Source organism: Leptonychotes weddellii, chromosome 5 (assembly GCF_054177405.1).
Source record: "Leptonychotes weddellii isolate Sample4059 chromosome 5, ASM5417740v2, whole genome shotgun sequence".
Classification (NCBI taxonomy): Eukaryota; Metazoa; Chordata; class Mammalia; order Carnivora; family Phocidae; genus Leptonychotes; species Leptonychotes weddellii.
This window is the reverse complement of record NC_138373.1, coordinates 36,297,841-36,319,815: the sequence shown is the minus strand read 5'-3', so window position 1 is coordinate 36,319,815 and position 21,975 is coordinate 36,297,841. Positions and strand designations below refer to the sequence as shown.

At 46.3% G+C, this 21,975-nt stretch overlaps 1 protein-coding gene across 1 annotated transcript in view; it reads left to right on the top strand.

Annotated features, from left to right (window-relative positions):
- DIP2C (DIP2 acetate--CoA ligase C (putative)) overlaps nucleotides 1-21,975 on the top strand; it is a 356,092-nt gene that overhangs the window by 222,792 nt on the left and 111,325 nt on the right. The window contains exons 5-8 of the mRNA XM_081818894.1: nucleotides 9,238-9,447; nucleotides 17,270-17,404; nucleotides 18,810-18,929; nucleotides 19,948-20,145. Coding sequence (XP_081675020.1) covers nucleotides 9,238-9,447; nucleotides 17,270-17,404; nucleotides 18,810-18,929; nucleotides 19,948-20,145 — 663 coding nt within the window. The remainder of the gene's footprint in view (nucleotides 1-9,237; nucleotides 9,448-17,269; nucleotides 17,405-18,809; nucleotides 18,930-19,947; nucleotides 20,146-21,975) is intronic.

Here is a 21,975-nt window from a genome sequence, read left to right as displayed (position 1 = left end):
ATTGTATCACATTGATTGATTTGCGGATGTTGAACCAACCTTGCAGCCCAGGGATAAATCCCACTTGGTCATGGTGAATAATCCTTTTAATGTACTGTTGGATCGGGGCATATATCTTTTTGAATTAGGATTTTCATTTTCTTCTGATAAATACCCAGAAGCAGAATTGCTGGGTCATAGGGTAGCTCTATTTTTAACTTTTGAGGAACCTCCATACTGTTTTCGAGAAGGGCTGCACCAGTTTCCATCCCACCAACAGTGTAAGAGGGTTCCCCTTTCTCCACATCCTTGCCAACACTTGTTATTTATTGTCTTTTTGATATTAGTCATTCTTACAGATGTGAAATGATACATGATTCTGATTTGTATTTGCCTGATGATGAGTGATGTTGAGTATCTTCTCATGTGTCTGTTGGCTATCTGCATATCTTCTCTGGAAAATGTCTGTTGAGGTCCTCTGCCCATTTTTTTACTCAGATAGTTTGGAATTTTTTTTTTTTTTTTTTTGGTCTTGAGTTGTATGAGTTCTTTATATATTTTGGATCTTAACCCCTTATCAGATACGTGATTTGCAAACATCTTCTTCCATTCAATAGGTTGCCTTTTTGTTTTGTTTATGGTTTCTTCCACCGTGCAAAGCTTTTCAGTTTGAGAGTCTTAATTACTTACTTGTGCGTTTGTCTCCCTTGTGTGAGGAGACCGGTCCAAAAAACATTGCTAATATGTCCAAGAGTCTACTGGCTATTTTTTTTAGGACTCTTATGGTTTTCAGTGTCACATTTAGATCTGTAATCCATTTTGAGTTTGTTTTTGTGTATGGTGTAAGAAAGTGGTCAGTTTCATTCTTTTGCATGTAGCTCTCCAGTTTTCCCAACACCATTTGTTTAAGAGACTGTCTTTTTTTCCATTGCATAATCTTGCCTCATTTGTCATAGATTAATTGACCATATCAACAGGGATTTATGTCTGGACTCTCTATTCTATTAATGTGGTGAAAAGTTTTATTTTGTACATATTTTTGTAACAAACAGGATGGATTTACAAGGATAACAAACCCACTTAAACCAAGTGTTTAGAACTAGACAGTATTCAAGGAGATAGATATTCAAGGAGATTCAATTTTTCTGAGCTACTTTTTTATGAAAAATGATGAGTTTAAAATGCAAGAAGCAGGGCGCCTGGGTGGCTCAGTCATTGAGCATCTGCCTTCAGCTCGGGTCATGATCCCAGGGTCCTGGGATTGAGTCCCACGTCGGGCTCCCTCCTCAGTGGGAGGCCTGCTCTCCCTCTCCCACTCCCGCTGCTTGTGTTCCTGCTCTTGCTATCTCTGTCTCTGTCAAATAAATAAATGAAATCTTAAAAAAAAAAATGCAAGAAGCAATGTGATTATTTATGTATATGCTTTTTCACATGTTGAATCCATCCTCAGAAATGTTATTTTGTCCTACATGATGAAAGACAAAACTTTAGAAAATCAAACATTGTACAGATATCTTTGCAAAATATAAAAGAACATTATTGGAAATGTTATTTTTGATGAAATTTTTGCATTTAATTATTTGACTAGCCCTTTCTTGTACACCATATAATACCTTTTGTAAATTGTCATTTAAGAGTCCTAGCGATAATATCACATATGGAATAGTTTTGTACAATCAAATGCCAGTACCCTTATCATAACAATTTTTATTCACAACCTATTTTGTGCGTAGCAGTTGTCTACATATTTATAACCATACTTGTACAAGACCTTAGGGCTAAGCTTCATTTTCTCTCATTCTGCTTTCCTTGGTTGCTGATAACATTTGTTAGAATTCATCTCATGTCCACTGCTCTTCAGAGCATATTCCTGAAATATATGTTTTCTGTGTGAAAGGACTAGTCACTGACCAGTATCATAGTCTCTGGAAAAGATCTAATTAGGATGGTTACACTGCCAGTCTTTTATAGGAGAAGCTTTCCTTTGGTTTTTACATACAAAACTATAACAAGAATTTGCCAGCACTTCTGCTTCTCACCATAAAGAAATAACTGGTACTAGACTAACCCAAGCACTATAAGCAACTATAAAATTGCCCCAGATGAATGGGGCAGCTGTTCTGGCTGTGGACCTCCAGCAGTGAAAGAGCACCCTGAGAGCAGGACAACTTGTGAGGTGAGCCCCACGGCCCAGGGACTGAGATCTGAATGAGATTGGCCACTCTGCTCCCTTGAAGAGGCAGAGATCTGAGTTCAGCAGATGAAAGGACTAGAGCTTTCCACTGATCCACACTAGCAAAGAATAACTCCAAGTCTGCTCAGGGTCAAGATGACCAACCAGTAATTGACATGCTTGCTAAAATAAGAATCATGAGACTTTAGAGGAAGATTATAGAATCCAGAGTCTCAACATGCCACCCACAATGTCTACTACTCTGTAAACAATCACCAGGTATGAAGAGATAATAGGAAATGTAATCTGTGGCCACAGGAAAAGGAATCAATATAAAATGAACATAAGATGGCCTCCATTGTGCTCTTGGTAACCACTAACCACGTGTGGCTGGCCTCAATTGTATTTGCTATAAATGTGAAATTCACACCATATTTTGTAGAGTTAATATGAAAAAAATCACTGGAAGGTATTTAATTAATTTTCATATTTATTATTTATTGAGATAATATTTTGAGTTAAATAATACATTCTTAAAATTATATCTATTCATGTACTTTTTAATGTGGTTACTATAAGGTTTAAAACTATGTAATGAGACTCCTATTTCTGTGGAGAGCTCTGGTTAGGTGTTTGAAATAACCGAAGACGGAGTTTTTAAATCTGTGATTATAAATATTTATTCAGCCAAATGAAAATAGGTTAAAGAACTAAAGGAAAATATTGTCTTAATATGTAAGCTGAGCAGAGAAAGGAAATTTCAGGGGAAATTTCACTGGATTAGTATAACATCAGATTGGAGAAGGAAGATGAGTCTGTACACCTGAAAAGAGATGAAGAGAAATTAACCAAACTGAAGAACAGGGAGACACAATTAAAGAAGTTAACAGAAGAACCTTAAGTATCTATGGTACAGTGTTAACCTACTTTTAACTGGACTCCAAGAAGGAAGAGAGTGAGAAGAGGACAGAAAAACTATTGGAAGAAATAAGAGTTAAGAACTCTGATTGATGTAAAATGCCACCTTACAGATCCCAGAAGTTCAGTGAATGCAAAGTAGGATAAGTATAAAATAATTATACCTAAGTTCACAATAGTCAAAGTGCTGAAACCCAAAGATTAAGAAGAAATCTTGAAAGTAATCAGAGGAAAACATATTACATACAAGAGAACATCATATGAATGATGAATGACTTACATGAAGACACCATAGAGACCAGAAGGCAATAGAAGGACATATTTAAAGTCCTAAAGAGAAAAAACAAAACTGTCAACTCATATCCAGAGAAAATATCCTTAACAAACAAGGATGAAATGAAGACATAATGAAATACACGAAAACTGAGAGAATATGGTGCCAGCAGAGATGCACTGCAAACATGTTAATGGATGTCATTTAGGCTGATGGGAAATGATACTAGACAAAAAACATAATCTATAAAAATGAAAAAGAGCACTGGATACAGTAAGTAGTTGGGTAAACATGGAATACTATGCTTTCCTATTGTAATTTGCTTTAAAACACCTGTACTTAAGGCAAAGTTGGGTGAATGGAATTATACTGTTGTATGATTATTACTTTTGTGAATTGGGAAGCAGAATGTGAACAGTAGAAAATGAGTAGTGTCAGGTGTGTTATGAGTAGAGGTGAAAGAGAAAGTTTATAGTGTCAGATTTGAAGAGCAAATAGAATATTGACCCCATATTGGGTCTGTTAAGGATGCATACTGTTAGCATACATCATACATCAACCACCAGCATACATCAACCACTAAAAAATAAGAAGTAGAGGTAAGAATTTCATAGAAGACATAAAATGAAATGTAAAAAAATATGGTTAGTAGAAGACAGGAACTAATGAATCATTGAACACTACATCAAAAACTAATGATGTATTATATGTTGGCTAATTGAACATAATAAAAAAAAGATAGGAAAAATCAACAGATGGAAAAAATAGGAGAAATGAAAACAAATAGCAAAATACTAGATTTAAGCCCACTTATGTCAGTGATTACCATAATTGTGAATGGACCAAATACTGAATTAAAAGATTGAAATTGTCAGACTGGTCAAAAAAAAAAGAAGATACATCTCTATGTTGTCTATAAGAGACACAGCCATATTTTTTTTTTAAGTAAACTCTTCCTCCAGTGTGGGGCTCGAACTTCACAACCCCAAGATGAAGAGTCACATGCTGCACCAACTGAGCGAACCAGGACACATTTAAATAAAAAATTAGGATAATTAAGAATACAAGATTGAAGAAATACACAATGCAAACATTAAATGTAAAGCAAACAAGTCTTTCTTAATATCAAATAGCAAGACAAAGGTAGTACAAGATATAAAGAGGAACCTTGCATAATGGAAAGTGAACAATTCATCAGGATGACATAATAATGAATATATAACCAAAAGAGCATTATAATTTATAAAGGATAACCCCAAAGACACAGATGTAGTGAAAAGAAGGGCCATATGCACCCCAATGTTCATAGCAGCGATGTCCACAATAGCCAAACTGTGGAAAGAGCCGAGATGCCCTTCAACAGATGAATGGATAAAGAAGATGTGGTCCGTATATACAATGGAATATTACTCAGCCATCAGAAAGGATGAATACCCAACTTTTATATCAACATGGATGGGACTGGAGATTATGCTAAGTGAAATAAGTCAAGCAGAGAAAGTCAATTATATGGTTTCACTTATTTGTGGAACATAAGGAGTAGCATGGAGGACATTAGGAGAAGGAAGGGAAAAATGAAGGGGGGGAAATCGGAGGGAGAGATGAACCATAAGAGACTATGGACTCCTAGTAACAAACTGAGGGTTTTAGAGGGGAGGGGGTTGGGGGATGGGTTAGCCTGGTGATGGGTATTAAGGAGGGCACGTACTGCATGGAGCACTGGGTGTTATACGAAAACAATGAATCATGGATCACTACATCAAAAACTAATGATGTATTGTATGGTGACTAACATAACATAATAAAATTAAATTAAATTAAAAAATAATTTATAAAGGAGAAACTGGCATAATGAGGGAAAATAAAAAAATCAGGAATAATAATTGGAGATTTAAACAATACCTTTCTTAAATAATAAGTAGCCAAAAGAACACTATCCTCCAACTTGATGCAGTTTATATTCACAGAATATTATACTCAACTACTATAGAACACACATTCATCTTTAATACCTTTCTTGAGGTATAATTTACATTCCATAAAACTAATCTGTAAGTGTGTAACTCAATGATTTTTAATAAATATATAGATTTTGCAGCCATTGCCAGTCTAGTTTTAGAACATTTCCATCACCCCAAAAGTTTCCTTGTGCCCATTTGCAGTTAATTCCCATTCTCACATTGAGCCATAGGGAGCCACTGATCTAATTTATATGCCTCTATAAATATTCTAGACATTTTATAAATAAAATTATAAAATACATTCTTTTGCATCTTGCTTCTTTAGGATAATATTTTTGAGCATCCTCCATGTTGTCGCATGCATCGATTCATTCCTTCTTGTTGCTGAATTGTATCCTCTTAGATACACCACATTTTGGTTATCCACTCACTAGTTGGTCGATATTTAGCTTCTTTCCAGTTTTTGGCTATTATGAATAAGATTGCTATCCACATTTACGTACATATGTTTGTGTATACATATATTATTTATCTTGAGTAGATTCCTAGGGGTTGAGTTAATGAATCTTATGGTTAGTTTATGCTGAACTTTCAGGAAACTGCGAAATTGTTTCCATATGGCTGCCACCATTTTGTATTCCCACTAGCAATATATGAGGATTTCAGTTTCTCAGCATCCTTACCAACACTTAGTATTGTCGGTATTTTTTATTCTAGCTATTCTAGTGGATATGAAATATAATCTCATCGTGGTTTTAATTTGCGTTTTTGAATGGGCCTATTTGCTATTTGTATATATTCATTGGTTAAGTGTCCACACTTTTTCCCATTTTTAAAATGAATTGTCTGTTTTCTCACTAGTTAAGAGTTCTTTATATAATCTGATTTCAAGTCCTTTGCCAGATACACAATTTGCAAACTATGTTTGCCTTCCCTTAATTGTGTTGAGATCTGTATAAAGATATTTTGTAACTTTATCTTATATCCTGTGACCTTGCTAAACATTCATTAATTCAGGAATTGTTTAGTGTATTCCTTGGGATTTTCTACATACAAGATCATATTATCTGTGACTAAAGAATGTTTTAATGTTTCCGTTCCAATCTGGATGCCTTTAAGTTACTCTTTTTGCTGTATTTCACTGGCTGGAGCTTTAGCAGATAATGTTGAATAAAAGTGGTAAGAGGGGATATCCTTACCTGAGTCTTGATCTTAGGGGAAATATGTTCAGTCTGAACATTAAATGCAGTGTTAGGTATGGGTTTTCACAGATGCCCTATGTTAGGTTGAGGAAGTTCCTTTCTATTCCTGCATTGTGGAGAGGTTTTATCATGAGTTAATGTTAGATTTTGTGAAATACTTTTTCTGTGACTTTCAAGGTTAATTTAGGGCTTTTCTCCCTTTATTTATATGAGGTATAACATTAATTCACTTTTGAATGTCATCACTTGGTCCTGGTATGTACTAACCATTTTATACGTTGCTCGGTTGTTTGCTAATACTTTTTGAGGATTTTTGTGTCTGTGTCACAAGGGATATTTTTCTGTGGTTTTCTTGTGAAAAGGTTTGGGGTAGGAATGAAAGGTTGACAGTACAGAGGCATGAGAACACTTGGTAGGGAGATGGTAATATTTGGATGGATATATGGGTATATGCATTTCTCAGAAACTGTAAATCTGAGGACTTGAACATTTTTCCCAACCAGATACAGATGGCCAATAATGCAAGAAAAAATGTCCCACATCAGAGATCATTAGGGAAACACAAGTCAAAACCACAATGAGATACCACCTCTACCACCTCACACCCACGAGGATGGCTACTGTAAAAAAAAAAAAGGCAGAAAATTACAAGTGTTGGTGAGGACATGGAGAAATTTGAACCTTTGTGCACTGTTGGTGGCAAAGGAAAAAGGTGCCACCTCTGTGGTAAACAGTATGGCAGTTTCTTACAAAATTAAAAATGAAAATATTACATGACCCAGCAATTCCACTTCTGGGTCTGTAGCCAAAAGGATTGAATGCAGGGTCTCAAAGAGATAATTGTACGGCCATATTCAGAAGAGCGCTATGATAGCTAGGACATGGAAGCAACCCATGTCCGTCCACAGATGAATGTGTAAGTAAAATGTAGTATACACATGAGACAGAATATAATTCACCCTTAAAAAGGAAGGACATTCTGCAGTACACCACAGCATGGATGAATCTTGAGGATCTTATGCTGAGTGAAATAGCCGTGCGCACAAAGACAAATGCTGTATGATTTCACTTGTATGAGGTACTTAAAGTGGCCCACATCACGTATAGAGAAAGCAAAATGGTGGTCCAGGGCCTGTGGGGAGGGGAGGATGGAGGGTTATTGTTTAATGGGGACAGAGTTTCGGATCTGCAAGATGAAGAGAACCTGTTGAGGAAAATGGTGGGGACGGTTGCACAGATTGAGTGTATTTGATACTACCGAACTTCTTTAAAATGGTTAAGGTGGTACATTTTAGGTTGTATTTTATCACAATCAAAAAAATTGAAAGAAGTCTTAGGTCTGAATACAAAAAAAAAGTATCAATTTTACTTTTCTGTAAATTATAATCCTGCTGTTTTATGAGGCAGGACAGAGGGAGAGAATTTGTCAGGCTCTTACCTTTACTGCTGTTTTTCTAACAAATTCCTAACAGACTTTCAAAAATATTCCAGATAGCACAGGTCATGTCACAATTTTAACAAAATGTGAGTATAAATATTCTTCACAAATATTGTTGTGTTGGGAAAAAAAAAAAGAATCCCGTGTCTTGACTTAAGAAAATTGTCATTTCTCTCATTGTCATTAGATGTTCTTGAGCTACTCACAGTCTTTTATTCCTCCTGGCATCTCCCATAACTCACAGTGGTAGGACCCAGAATTCACTCTTACATGGGTGTTTAAATAACAAGGACACCAATATTTAATTCTTGAAAACTTCTCTGCTTGGGGAAATCTTATTAAATGAAAATAGTTCCATTAATTTTAATGTACAGAGTGACATGTTTTATCTCAATCTAAGATGCACAATTTTCACAGAGGAAAAAAATTAGTAAATAGTGAAAAAATTTTATTAGAAATGAATTTTTTTTAAGATTTTATTTATTTATTTGATAGAGACACAGCGAGAGAGGGAACACAAGCAGGGGGAGTGGGAGAGGGAGAAGCAGGCTTCCCGCTGAGCAGAGAGCCCGATGCGGGGCTCGATCCCAGGACTCTGGGATCATGACCTGAGCCGAAGGCAGACTCTTAGCCCACTGAGCCACCCAGGCGCCCCTAGAAATGAATGTTAAATACATTTAGCTTGCTCTTAATATGTAATGTGATGACGTATTGTCCTCACCAAAGGAGGAAGCAAAGTCTTGAGCATGTAGGTTGGTGGGAAAGAGATGGCAGTCCTTCTAACTTCTACACCATTGTCTCCACTGACATCTTACTCTTCGAGGACGCACATGGTTATCTTCACTCGCACAGAATTTAAAAATAAATTATAGCTCAGAGAAACACCTCTGGTCTCTAAAGGGCTACAAACACACTCTGAAACACATGAAAGTTCAACACCTCTTAGAGAATGCTGCCCCCATCCCTCTCGCTTGCTGTATGCATGCCTGGAAATATTTGGTTTCTTCCCAAACTGTTGAGTGGAGCAAGTTGGCCGAGTGTCTTTGCCTGAAATTGTAGTATCAAAACAAACAAACACACACATTTTTGTAGCATATTTATTTAAGGTGTTCTGGATGAAAAGTTCATTATACTAAAAAAATAATGCATTATCTGAGATGTGTAACTGGTTTTTAAGAGAGTTCAAAGCAAAAGGTGTTGGACAGGTAGTGCGTGTGGTGGGTCTTTGCTGGCGACGTTGGGTCTGGGTGTGTTTCTGGTCTGATGCACAGCGCATCTCCTCTCTTTCACAGATACGTCTTCTGGCTCGGAAGACGAAGGCTCGGTGCAGGGTGACTCCCAGGGGACCCCCACCTCCAGCCAGGGCAGCATCAACATGGAGCACTGGATCAGCCAGGCCATCCACGGCTCCACCACCTCCACGACCTCTTCCTCTTCTACCCAAAGTGGGGGGAGCGGCGCCGCCCACAGGCTGGCCGACGTCATGGCCCAGACGCACATAGGTGAGTACCTCGCTCTCCTCGGTGAGCAGGGGGCTTTAGTGGCTGTGCCCTTGACGTTTACGAATCCATCTGTGCATCTCGGCCATGGGATCCATTCGAAGGACAGCACGGAGCCCAGCTCCAGCTCTGGCTGCTTTGCTGCTTTTGTGAAACCCTTAGTTTTGCTGGTTTTCAGCATTCCGATGTCTCTGACGGCTAGATTGTCAGGGGCTTTCTGCGCATAAAGGAAAGCACGCTCGTTCGTTAGGGCGCCGTGGAACCCTGTGTCTGCACGTTTTCTCCTCACACTAAAACATGCTTCTACGTGGAGTTTTAATGGTGCTGATAAACAAGGCAGGGGATTTTAAAGTGAATTTTCTATTACTTTGGGTATCGTTTGAGGAGGTGGGGGCCTTAATCGCTTCTGCTGTAGCCTGCTCTCCACCCTTGGTATTCAGAGTTCTTGGCTGGTGCGTGTTCTGTCCTCTGTGGGTTCTGTGATGAGTAAGATCCTCTCTATCGGAACAAGCACACAGTTAGGAAGCATTGCCTGAGGTGTTTGAAACTAGCGTGAAAAGGAGATTAAGTAAGAATTACCGGAGCAGAAGAGGGTGCATTGGATGAGCTGTGGTGCTGTCGGAATTGTGGGCAAAGAAGGGGCATGTCTTTCTGTCGCCACCGTGCCCGATGCTCCTTATGACCGGGAAACGAGTCCTTGTCTGGTATGCAAGGGGCAGTGGGGCAAGTACGGCGTCCAGATCTCTGCTCGCCCATTTCAGCGATGGATTAAGACTCTTGAACTTCCCAGTAAAGATCGTTCACAGACTGAATTGCTTGCTTTGAATGTGGTGCCAGGATAGTTCAGGATGTCCCCATTCAAACCGCGACATGGACACAGGTCACCTCCCCACAGGACACGCACCCCTCACTGGGCCGCATGTACCCCTCGCCACACCAGACCTCATGTCTGCAGAAATCCCAAACTTAGGGAACAGGTAGAGATCGTACAAACATCTCAGACTCACAGGCTTTTGTTTCTAGATTATTAGCTACTTGAGAGAGGTCAGAGAAACGCAAACCACTTTTTTAGGACTTTGCCCCCGGAGCACTCACTCAAATGAAGTTGAAGTTAAATGCTTCAGCTTTGAACTTTGCTGATAAAAGAATCAGAGGTGAGCTCTTTCTTCTCCGGCAGAAACTAGTCGGGTCTCCGTTCCCACACGAACGGCTGCTGACATCTTCAGAAAACACTTCTTCCTGTTTCGTTTTTTAGTGGGGAAAAAAAGGAACAATGATTCTTTGCTTTGTACGTCTCAGAGCTGTGGTGAGTAAAAAGGAGGAAATGGGAAAATTCTCATCTTTTGGACAGTGATGGTCCAGTGCCAGGTGGCATTATCAGAGCTCAGTTTTACACCCATGAGTGACAGCAACACCGAGAGTCAGTTAAAAACTAAAGAGAGCTGTGTGGCTGTGACGTAGGTCAGCTTCATCTCGCGTGCGTTCCGGAGCCTGAGGTGGCATCTGGGCGGGTCATCCGGCACCTGTGTGGATGGTTAGATGTGGGGTGTGGGGTCCATCCTCGTCTGCCGCTCACTCCAGCCTGGGGAGCCTGTGTGCTCTGATTCTGTTCACTTTTAAGGAAGAATCAGAATCTTGCCAAGAGAAACCTATAATTCCAAACAAATTAATCACTGCCTTCGGTTCTCCCTTTGTGACGTTTCGTGTGAAATCCTGGAGGAAATTATAGCGTGGAGGATTAAATTTATCCAGACTATAAAAGGTGGCGTGACTCACGTGCCTCACGTCTCAAGGCAACCCGAACAGAGCCTACAGCGTCTGACGCTACAGTCATTCCTAATCGGGCACAAAGAGAAGTTCCTAGAATATCTGGAAATTTTCTGTAAATAGGAAAAATCTTGGAAGAAAGCAGTGGCAAAATACAATAAAACAGGGAATAAAGGAGAACGACAATTCCTCTGGCAGAGCAGAAGAGGTGAAGCTCGCACACCTGAGGCTGGGGTCTCCCTGCACAGCCTCTCACCCCCGAGAGCTCCCTGACCGCTGCACGGTCAGCATGCTTTCCCGTCAAAGGGCCGGAGAGTAAGTGACTTGGGCTTCGTGGGCCCAGTGGTGTCTCTGCAGCTGTTCCACCCTGCTCTCTAAAACAAAGGCATCTGTAAGCAGGTGGGCGTGTCCGTGTGGCAAAAAACTTTATTTATAAGAACAGGTGGCAGGCTGCCCCTGATCCACCACTGGCCACCTCCTGCTAGAGAGCTCTACACCAGGCTCCTGGGACAGCAGGGAAAGGCGGACGGTGAGTTAGCTCACCCCAGGCAACGCGGACACTCCACCATGGGTTACAGATTTCTTGGGGTTCCTTTGGTGATCCAGGACTGGCTTGAGAGCAGGACCCGCGGCAGCTACCCCGACTGGGGGGTTTTTAGTTAGGTCCTCATGCAGGCTTCTCACCCTGTGTCATCATGTTTAGTTGAGCGGGAAGCTGATCCCTGCAGAAACGCTCGGGGACGGGGAGTGAACGTCACTGCCCATCTGTGTCCATCTGCTTGAGGAACGTTCTCTAACCACTGACGCCTCTCCAGCTCAGACGTCATCCTGTCTCTCGCTACGTCTTCCTGTTTCCTTTTCTGGAGAGGGGTGCTCGCTCTTCTGAGGCCCATCCTTTCCTCTGATGCTGGCTCCCGGGAGGTCAGCTCTTCCCTCCCAGCTTGGGGTGTCACCGGCCGCTCACAGCCTCTGCTCACGGCCTGCACCACACGCCAGCGCCCCCCCCGGCACCGGGGCTCCTGTCCCGCCCTCTCTCTCCACGTTCTTGCTGACTTCGTGCACTCATGCGGTTTTCGAGGCCGCCTGCTCTTCACCGACACGCAGATCTGCATTTCCCACCATGAAATCCCTCACAGCCCCCATTTCAGAGCACCTCCCAACACTGCACATGGGTCCCCCGTACCCCGAGACCAGCCTGTCGAAGAGGCTGTCCTCCCAGGAGCAGGCTTGAGAGCCAAGCGCCGTGGCTCCTTGTCCCCATCACCCTCGTGCATCCACGTCTGGGTGTTCGGCTGCCACACGTGTTGCAAGCCTTGTTCCTCTCCGAGACTGTCCCCAGACCCCCACCTCCCTTCTGGACTGTCTCAGGCCCTTATTCCCTCACGTCCTTGCCTTTCTAGTTGTTCTGAGCCCTGCTGCTCCTTCAGCACTGTTAGGACACAGGTCCACTCCTGTCTCTTCCCAGAAATGCTCCTGCGATTTTCACCTCTCAGCACTCGCTTCTTTGGATTTTATACGTAGACTCAAAGTAATGACTTTTGCATCCAGAAGTGTCTCAACTCCTCCTCCTCCATGCGCCCCATACCACAGGGGCACCTCACTGGCCTGCACACTCACACCCTGGTGCACACCGGAGACACGCATCTGTTTAGTTCTGCCGTTTGTGACATTTAAATGCATTTAACTCGGAAAGTAGTAACAGAGTCATTTACACCTTTATGCACATGAGTTTCACAGATTCTCTCTTGGAGCTTCTAAGAGGGTCCTCGCATACAGGGAGAAAAGGCGGAGGGAAGCCTGCAGGCCTGGGTGCCGGCCCGAGGGTAAGCACACCCTAGCCAGGGCGTCAGGGCGCCCTGTCATGTAGTTCCTTCAGCCCGGTGAGGGCTCACCACCGCTTGTTCTGCAGGGGGGAGACTGAGGCCCAGGAATGTTGGCGTGAGGCCACAGGTGCCCAGCGGGTCGGTGGTCAGCAGGACCTGACAGACCTGTGGGATGCAGGAGCACCAGCTCGTCACAACGGAAGGGAGCTCCTTTCCAGACAAAAGCTCAGTTACACCTTGCATTAACAACAAAGACTTCATTGTCCCCAGCACCCACCCCCCCCACAGGGTCTGTGGTCTGTGGAGGTGTTGGGACAGTTGGAGCCTGTCATCAGGAATTTGAACTTGAGGATATAAAAATCAAGAGGCTCTTGTTCGAAGTCGAAGGTTCCTGTTCTGATATTGGCACATACTTCCTAAGACCTGTCTGACCGTTGCTGTCCTATCTTCATGGGATCACATGGCATCAGTGTGGGAGGGCAGAGAACCTGGCGATCCTCCTAAAGTCACCCCTGACTCAGAACTTTGGCCGGAGAAATGTTGGTGCATAGAACCACCTAGCCCTCTTGCAACCACCTCTAGCGGCGGTCTGTGGATGGTCCGCCTGAAATGTGAAAGGCCAGTGTGGATCACCACCAGCAGTAACGGGTTAGGCCGACGGCTGGTGAGACTCGGGGCAGGTCCTCTCTCTGGATCGGCTGTGCTGAGGATGGACCCGAGCAGGGAGCCGTCAGGCACAGGCCCCCGCAGAGTGGATGTTCTGACCCCTCCGAGGCCAGCTCCTTCCAAGAAGGTCACGTCTGGCTCACCTCCATGACTCCATCGAGGAGCCTGCTTTTCCACCCCCACAGGGAAGGTGTGCGAGCCAGAGCAGCTGGGCACGCAGGGTGGTCTGGGGTGTAACAGGGAGCCCATTTTCCGCTTCCTCGTCAGTGCTAACGGAGGTCCAGGTGACTACAGGGACTCGGGGTGTGGGGCATTCTGCATGAGCGAAGCTCGGTTTCCCCTGAATGCATTGCTTGTGACCCATGTCCGTCAGTGGGCCATGAGCACATGTACATTTACATTTACATTTCTACATGTAAAAGCCGGATTTCCTACTGTTCCCTCAGAAGTTATTTGGGGACTGAGAAGTAACTAACATGGCTTTAAAGTGGAATCTGTCACCACTTACCCTAGGTATCCCCACCATACAGTCAGAATTAAAGCTGCTTTTCAGCTGGTGTTGGAATATCTGTGGTTGTCGAAGTGTTGCTTTATTTATTCTGTGTTCATTCATTCTTCAGACCGTTTCTCCAACATGGGCTGAGCGCTGATGCCGTGGGCTGGTTGGAGTCACTTCAGTGTCTGAGTAGGACCCGGGGAGCCACACAGAGCTGGAGACGTAGGTCAGGAAGCAGGGGGTTTCCAGGTTCAGCCAGGAGACCAGCCTGCAGCCTGAGACAGTCTTGGCCAGAAACCGCTGTCCAGGTGGGGTGGAGACCAGGGCATTGCTGGCAAGAACACCCCGGGGGTGTCCGAGGAGTGAGCTGGACCCCTGCTACCGGGTCATAAGGGCGGCTGAACTGCGCCCCCTTCCGCCTCCTTCCCTCCCTCCCCACACCTGTGCCATCTTGAGTTGCAGATTCTGGAGGAACCATCAGCTGCTGGGAGCAAAGTCATATAGCATCAATGACACAAGACCCACCTGTGGGGGCAGCTCTGGGGGGTTCTCAGTGGAGGAGGTGACCCTTAACAGGTGGCTGGAGGGTAGCCACCATTTTTTTCTTGATTTTAAAAGGACTGGGAACTGATACAAGAACCAGTGTGCTCACTTGCTCAGAAGATACAGACTGGCCCTGAGGATGTCAAGGTGGTCCTGGCACACGTGACCATCCGTGGCTTACACCGGGAGCTGATGAGCAGGTGCTCCTGCCACACGTGGCCATTGGTGGCTCACGCCGGGAGCTGATGAGCTGGTGCTCCTGGCACACGTGGCTGTCCGTGGCTCACGTGGGGAGCTGATGAGCAGGTGCTCCTGGCACACGTGACTGTCCGTGGTTCACGCCAGGAGCTGATGAGCATTACAGCCCTTTGAGCCATGCCTCCAGCCTGAGTCCACTGTTCTTGCCCATCAACAAGTGTTTCTTGAGCATCTGTTACATGTGAGCTTCTTTCAGAGTTGAATACGTGGAGTCCCTGTCTTCATCAGAATAGGGCATGGCGTGTCTCGCAGCGGCACTGGCCTCTGGCGCCCCAACAGAAGCCAGCGGTGAGGGGAGCGACCCCACAGTGGAGGAGAGGGGACACACACACATCAGTAAATTTGGAAGGCACTTTGAGGTCCCCCAGCTGTCACTGTTACCATTTTTCCACCACCAGATGTATCAGAATCATTCTTCCCCCAGCGTCAGAGCGGAGCATTCCCAGCACAAACCCCAATGGGCAGCCACCGGTGACGCGGCCACGGCGTAACCGAAACACAAGTGAATCTGAATAAATCCGCAGCGCCGTGAGCTCCCATTTCAGCTGCCTTGTTACGGTGGCGGGCTGATGTCTTGCTCACGATGCATCTCCGTCTGCTGTGTCCTCACGTGAAGTAGGAGACCCCAGCAGGTGCACCACTTAGCCACAGAGAAGCAGGTCACGTTTCTCTGTGGAGTGAAGCACGTGTGGCAGAAGCATGCGTAGGGCTGACGAAGAGGGTGGAAACCGAGTCTCAGACATGGAAGAGAGACCCCAGCTGCGTGTCCCTTGGTGACCGGACAGAGCGGCCTCCCTTGCCCTTCTGAGAGGGGTTCCTTCCTGAACTGAGGTCGAGGAAATTGCCCTCGTGGGGTGTGAGTCCGCTCAAGCCGCTCTCACTGAGCACCCGGTCTGGGGCTTAAACAACAGAGATTCTCATTCCACGTCCTGGGGGCTGGGAGCCTGAGGTGCAGGCGTGCTCAGGGCTGGGGTCTCCCGAGGCTTCTGTCCTGGGCGTGCAGACACCGTCCCTCCCTGGGTCCTCACATGGCCGTCCCTCTGCACATGTCTGTGTCCTGATCTCCTTAATGAGGACCCCAGTTACATGGGGTTAGGGTGGCCCTAGTGACCTCTGCACAGACCCGTCTGAGGTCCTGGGGGTGAGGACTTGCACGGGTGACCTGTGAGGGGACACAGCGTGGCTCACACCAGGGCAGATACACAGGGAACCCAGCCATCTGCTGAGGGCCTACGGCTAGGACTCTGGTGCTCCCATGTGCTGCACGGAGACCCCGGGGGAGACCCCGCAGCTGCTGCTGCAGGGGTTCTGCTCCCGCCTCGCTCACACCGTGCTGTGGCCACGGTCTCTCCTGCAGCGGATGTCTCTGCACCCAACAGTAACATTGCTCAGGTGCTTACTTATATCGACCGCCTTAAGGTCGGTGCCGTCGTTATGATCTGCGTCTTACAGAAAAGGAAGCCGAAGCACAGACAGGTGAATAACAGGTCGCAGGGGAGCAACTATGAGCAGGGGACCAGGCACCAAACCGGGGGACGCTGGCAGCCCCAGCCCCCGTGTGTGTCCATGTGCCCGCTGGGTCTGGTGCCTGGGACCATGCAGGCACGGCTCGCTGCATGGGATACGGCACTGATACACATATAGACACGTGTTTGGAATGGTCACTTAGTATCATGTGTGCTAAAACAAATAGAACAGCTCACAGCTCTTGGATCCTTACCCTCTGTCACAAAATGTGCTAAGAGCCTTACGTATGTTTCATTCATTTACTGCACCCTGCAGGGGACCGGCCATGTTAGTCCCGTTTGGGGAGGAGGACACTGAGGCACGAGAGGCTAAGACGCTCCCCACAAGTTGGGGGGACACGCAGAGCCAGGATGCAGACCCCAGAATCTACCTGCAGAGCTTGAGCTCTTCTCTGCCTCTGTTACAACAAACGAGAAAATTACTCTTTTATGAACAAATGCGTAACTTACAATGTCTCTGTTTCCACGGGCAGTTTGAGAACATTATTTTAGTTAATGCACTGCAGTGCTTCATCGATGTGACTCCCGCTGTAATTTTATGTCAGGAGGGGTACCAGCCTTGGTTCCGTTTTGAGCAGCGTACATTACCTTAAAGATAATCCTTATGCCGAGACTTGCAGTGGACATGGACTCAGACTCTTGGTCTTCTCTTGGGACGTGGCAGTTTGTGAAACCCCGTGGCTCACTTACCCTTCAGAATAACTCGGTCGTGATGATCAGAAAACTTGTGATTTGCTTCTTTCTAGAAAATCACTCTGCACCTCCTGACGTGACCACTTACACCTCAGAACACCCAATACAAGTAGAAAGGCCGCAGGGCTCGACGACATCGCGGACGGCACCCAAGTACGGCAACGCGGAGCTCATGGAGACGGGCGATGGTAGGTCTCCTGGGGTCACGGCGACTCCTTTGTAATCCCCGTCCCTGCAACCCGCCCTTCCGTGCGCAGGGGCGGAGGTTTCCTGTGGGTACACAGTGGACTGTGATCTGTCACCTAGCTCCCACGGAAGGTGGCGTGGACACAAGAAATGCAAAGTATCTCCACGTGTTTCCATGTCGGAAAAAACATCAGTGTGGTGGGAATTTAGTCTTGAGAAGAAGCAGATGTTTTATAAGATTTTGATGTGCTTGCTACTTGTTAACAAATGTTGGTTCAGCAATTAAGAAATTAGCGTGGAAGTGTTAAGACCGTGAGTGGTTGGCAGAAGGGCAGCGTGAAGTTAAATGTAAAACAAAACAATCGGCAGGTATGGGCTAGTGTGGTGCTTTAGACTGTGGAAGATGTGACTTTCGTGAAAATGGTCAGCATGGCCGTGTTGTGCCGTCCGTCCCACTGGGCACGTGTCCCTCATCACGGTCCGCGAGCCGCCCCTGTTTGCAGCATGACTGCTCTGCCTGGAAGACGTGGTTGTCTGCGTGTCTGAGCACCTTTCCGCGGAATGAGACGTGTCTGCAGAGGACACACTTCTTCCCCTTGAGGATGTCAGCACCCTGGTGCTCCTTGTAGTCATTAACTTGGGTTGTTCATGCCTTTTTCAACAATCATGTCATTTATTCTCAAAATGATGTCATTCATTGTTATAAATAAGAGCTATATTGTTATAAAATGGAGTTTGTACACAGGAATAGATGCTACGGGCTAGTATTCTGTGTTATGCAAAAAACTGAATTTAGAGTGCATTTAAATTGTGCTCCGGGATGCATTGCCTAAACGTGCACTCGTGGGTGGGACTGAAAGACACGTAGGAGGGCGCTGGGTACCCGTGAGGAGAGAGGACGGGCCCTCCACGGACCTTGAGTGCCCGCACTTTTGTCAGGAGGTGCAGGGACAGTGCCTGACAGGGGCCTGCCATCCCCCTGAATTTGACGTGTCTGGCAGACTGCTCTGGCCCCACAGGGGAGCACCGGTGGTCTCAGGCCTCGGGGCCTCGGGGAGGGTCTCCCTGCTGTGTGGGGTCTCTGACCCCCCGTTGGAGCAGGGACCTGAGTCTGTGAATGAAGAGGGACAGATCTGTTTCAGGAACGGGAGGTGGGACGGGGCCAGCCTGAGTCTGACACCCCTCCCACCACCACGACGGATGACGGATAGAGTGGTCACGGAGTGTCGTTCCTGGGGCCCCTGCAGCCCCCGGGGCCTGCTGTCCTCCCAGGGGCAAGCTCTCACAGTGTGGGGTGTCCTGGGCGGCACTCGAGGTGGGGCCACGGCACCAGCGTCACGGTCGCTTGGTCTGTGGGTGAGGTGCTGACCGTCCCTTCATCAGACCATCCGTGGTTCTGTCTTCCAGGGGTGCCCGTAAGTAGCCGGGTGTCGGCGAAAATCCAACAGCTTGTCAACACCCTCAAGCGACCAAAGCGGCCGCCGTTACGGGAGTTCTTTGTCGATGACTTTGAAGAACTGCTGGAAGGTGACGGGCCCTTTGCCACCCCATTCTCCCCGTGTCCGCGTGACCCCACAGACCGTCGTGGCGGGCCCCGTTAAGATCAGCAGTCTCGGCATTCCCCGGAAGACAGGACTCTTATCTGGAGACTGTGGGCCCTGTTCCCCGCCCGCAGACGGGCCGAGTGCAGGCAGGCTGGGTAGACACCCAGGGCACGCGTGTGCGGGGCCCTCGCACACTGGGATGTCGCCCCATGAGCCGGGCCTCCGTCAGGCAGCACAGCCAGATGTGGCTCCCGGCCACGCGCTCTCTCTGAGGAACGCGGACTGGGTGTGTGGGCGTGTGGCTGGCTCCTTCTCCTGCCCTCTGTACACGTTCACAAGCCTTTGAACATAAAGTCAAGACAAAGTCATGCTTGCCACGTCCAACCCAGACCCTTTGTACCACAAGTAAGACACAGCTGACTGTCTAGCCAGCAGGTGGAGAGTGTCAGTCACGAACGGGGAAGGGGAGAAGCCTTCTGCAGTTGCTCACGTCAGCAGAAGAGTCGTAATGCAATTTATCATTGCTTTACGGGGCACTTACTTTTGTTTTACTCTAGAAAACGTGCTCTGTGCTAGTTATTCAGAGTATGCATTGCAAATTCACATTTACATGTCAGTGTTTAAGGCAATACGGTTTAGCAGGATTTGAGCTCTGGAGTCCAGAATCACGAGTGTTGATCAATAATTAATATTTTAAACAGAGCCTTTGCTATTCCCGACTCCAAGCATGTTAAAATATCCAGTGCCCGCGTCCGTTTACAGATGCACTCAGGTCTCCCTCTGTTCACCATCCCAGTATTGTCTTGGACAGCGTAAGAATTCAGTGCTTCCCCTCTATCCCTGAGGCCAGTATGTGCATCCTGGCTCTGATTCTAGAAAAGCGTGCATGCGTGCTTTCTGTCTGCTAGTAAACTGGTGTCAGTTTAAAAAGAAGAAAAAAGGTGACTGCGCTGATAGGGATGTTCTTTTCTTGAAAACTCTTTGTGTTTGAATGCACGTAGTTCAACAACCAGATCCGAACCAGCCCAAGCCAGAGGGAGCACAGATGTTGGCCATGCGCGGGGAGCAGCTGGGAGTGGTCACCAACTGGCCCCCGTCCCTGGAAGCCGCGTTGCAGCGATGGGGGACCATCTCCCCGAAGGCCCCGTGCTTGACCACGATGGACACGAATGGGAAGCCCCTGTACATCCTCACTTACGGTAATTCTCTGCGCTTCCTTCACTGTCCTCTGGGCCCAGCGGCCACTCCCTTGCACCCCCTTCCACGTCCGGCACACACACAAATGGGACTCTGGAAGGAAATGTTTTAGGAACGTATTTAGTTTGAATACGGAAAGTTATTACTTGCTAAATGTTCCCTGAGTAAAAGCCAGAGATGGGTACAAGAAATCAGTGGGTCACAACCCTAACGAGATGTTGGATTTTACGTCTGGGAATGTGTCTGATATTCTCAAAAGTCGTGCCTTCAGGAATGATGGGCAGTTAAAGAATTCGTGTCTAAACCCTGTGACATGGACCCCTCGGAAAAGACCATGTCTTTCCAAAGTGATTATGCAAAAAAGCAAGAGAAACGGGCTTTTCTCTAGTTCTTCATTCAGCACAATTACTGGAATCTCTACACTTCTGGAAATAGTCGACTGTCCCTGGGCAAGGGGCCGTGGAGAAAGCACATTGTCAGGTTGGTTTGCAAAGAAACCAGCTGGTAACTAAAAGACCAAAACGGCTCGTGTTGCATCTGCCTGTGTGAGATGAGATGACCTTTGTCTAGATCTCAGTTTTGTTTTTGTAACCGGAGCATGCTCTTACCAGCAGTAGGAACGACACGGATTTCTGCCTTGGCAGAGTCCAGCTCAAGGAGCAGATGTTACATTAAATGATGCAGAGCCAGCCTTTCGGGTGCTGGGCCCCGGGTGGTACCAGCCCAGACTGAGTCATTACCCCGCGCCTCCCCGGCAGAGATGGGTTGTGAGGTTCAGGAGCATGCGTCTCACAGCTTCATCATTTTAGGGCATGTTTGGGTAGTTCTTTTAAGATTTTATTTATTTGAGGGAAAGGGAGAGAGCACAAGCAGGGGGAGCGGCAGAGGGAGAGGGAGAAGCAGGCCCCCTGTTGAGCAGGGAGCCCGATGCGGGGCTCGATCCCAGGACCCTGGGATCATGACCTGAGCCGAAGTCAGATGCCAACCGACTGAGCCACCCAGGTGCCCCACTTTGGGGTAATTCTAAGTGGATAAAGAGCATTTCACCCAGGATGAGGCATAAGCTTGATTTTTTCATTATACTCTTTGGAGATAGGTTTTCTTCAGTGAAGTAGATGAAGACTTTCCTTCGTGACCCTCATCCCTTGCCAGATGCAGCCTGGGAGCTGGTGTGTAGTTGGGATAGCTGCTTCTTAGCTGAATCCTCTGCAGGCTCGCCTGCCACATACGGGGACTCTCGGACCCGCCTGTACGCACACACAGCGGCACTCACCTGTCAGCCCATGAGCGTTCAGTGGGGTGTGGCTCGGTGCCACAGCAGGTCATCAAAGATGAGACATGATTCCCCGGGCTGAGATCTAGATCAGAAGGACAGCCCTCGACTGAGGGAGCGCTGACTTTCCCTTCTTGCAAGGTTACGAGGAACCGAAGTGTAAGATGCAGACCGAAAGTTATCTGTGAAAATTTGGGACATGTTGTCTACACCCAGGCATCACAACTCCTGCATTTAAATCATCTATATTTTATTGCATTTTAGTCTTCTAGATTAGGCATATGCTCTGGGTCAACCTTGGTTTTTACTTGTTAAAGGAATGTAAGAAAGCAATGCATTTCCAAAAAGCAGATAATAGTTTATCAGGCTGTAAAAGGGAAGTGTTGGCTAATACAAGAAAAAGTGTGGAAAAGTGCTTTATATATATTTCAGTGCTTTATAGAAACATTGAAATAGATGAGCCTATAATCATTGGGTGTTGCTTCAAAGACACAGAGAGAAGTTCACTGAATAAGATTATTCTAATACCACGTAGCTCCAGACGATTTTCAGTATTGCA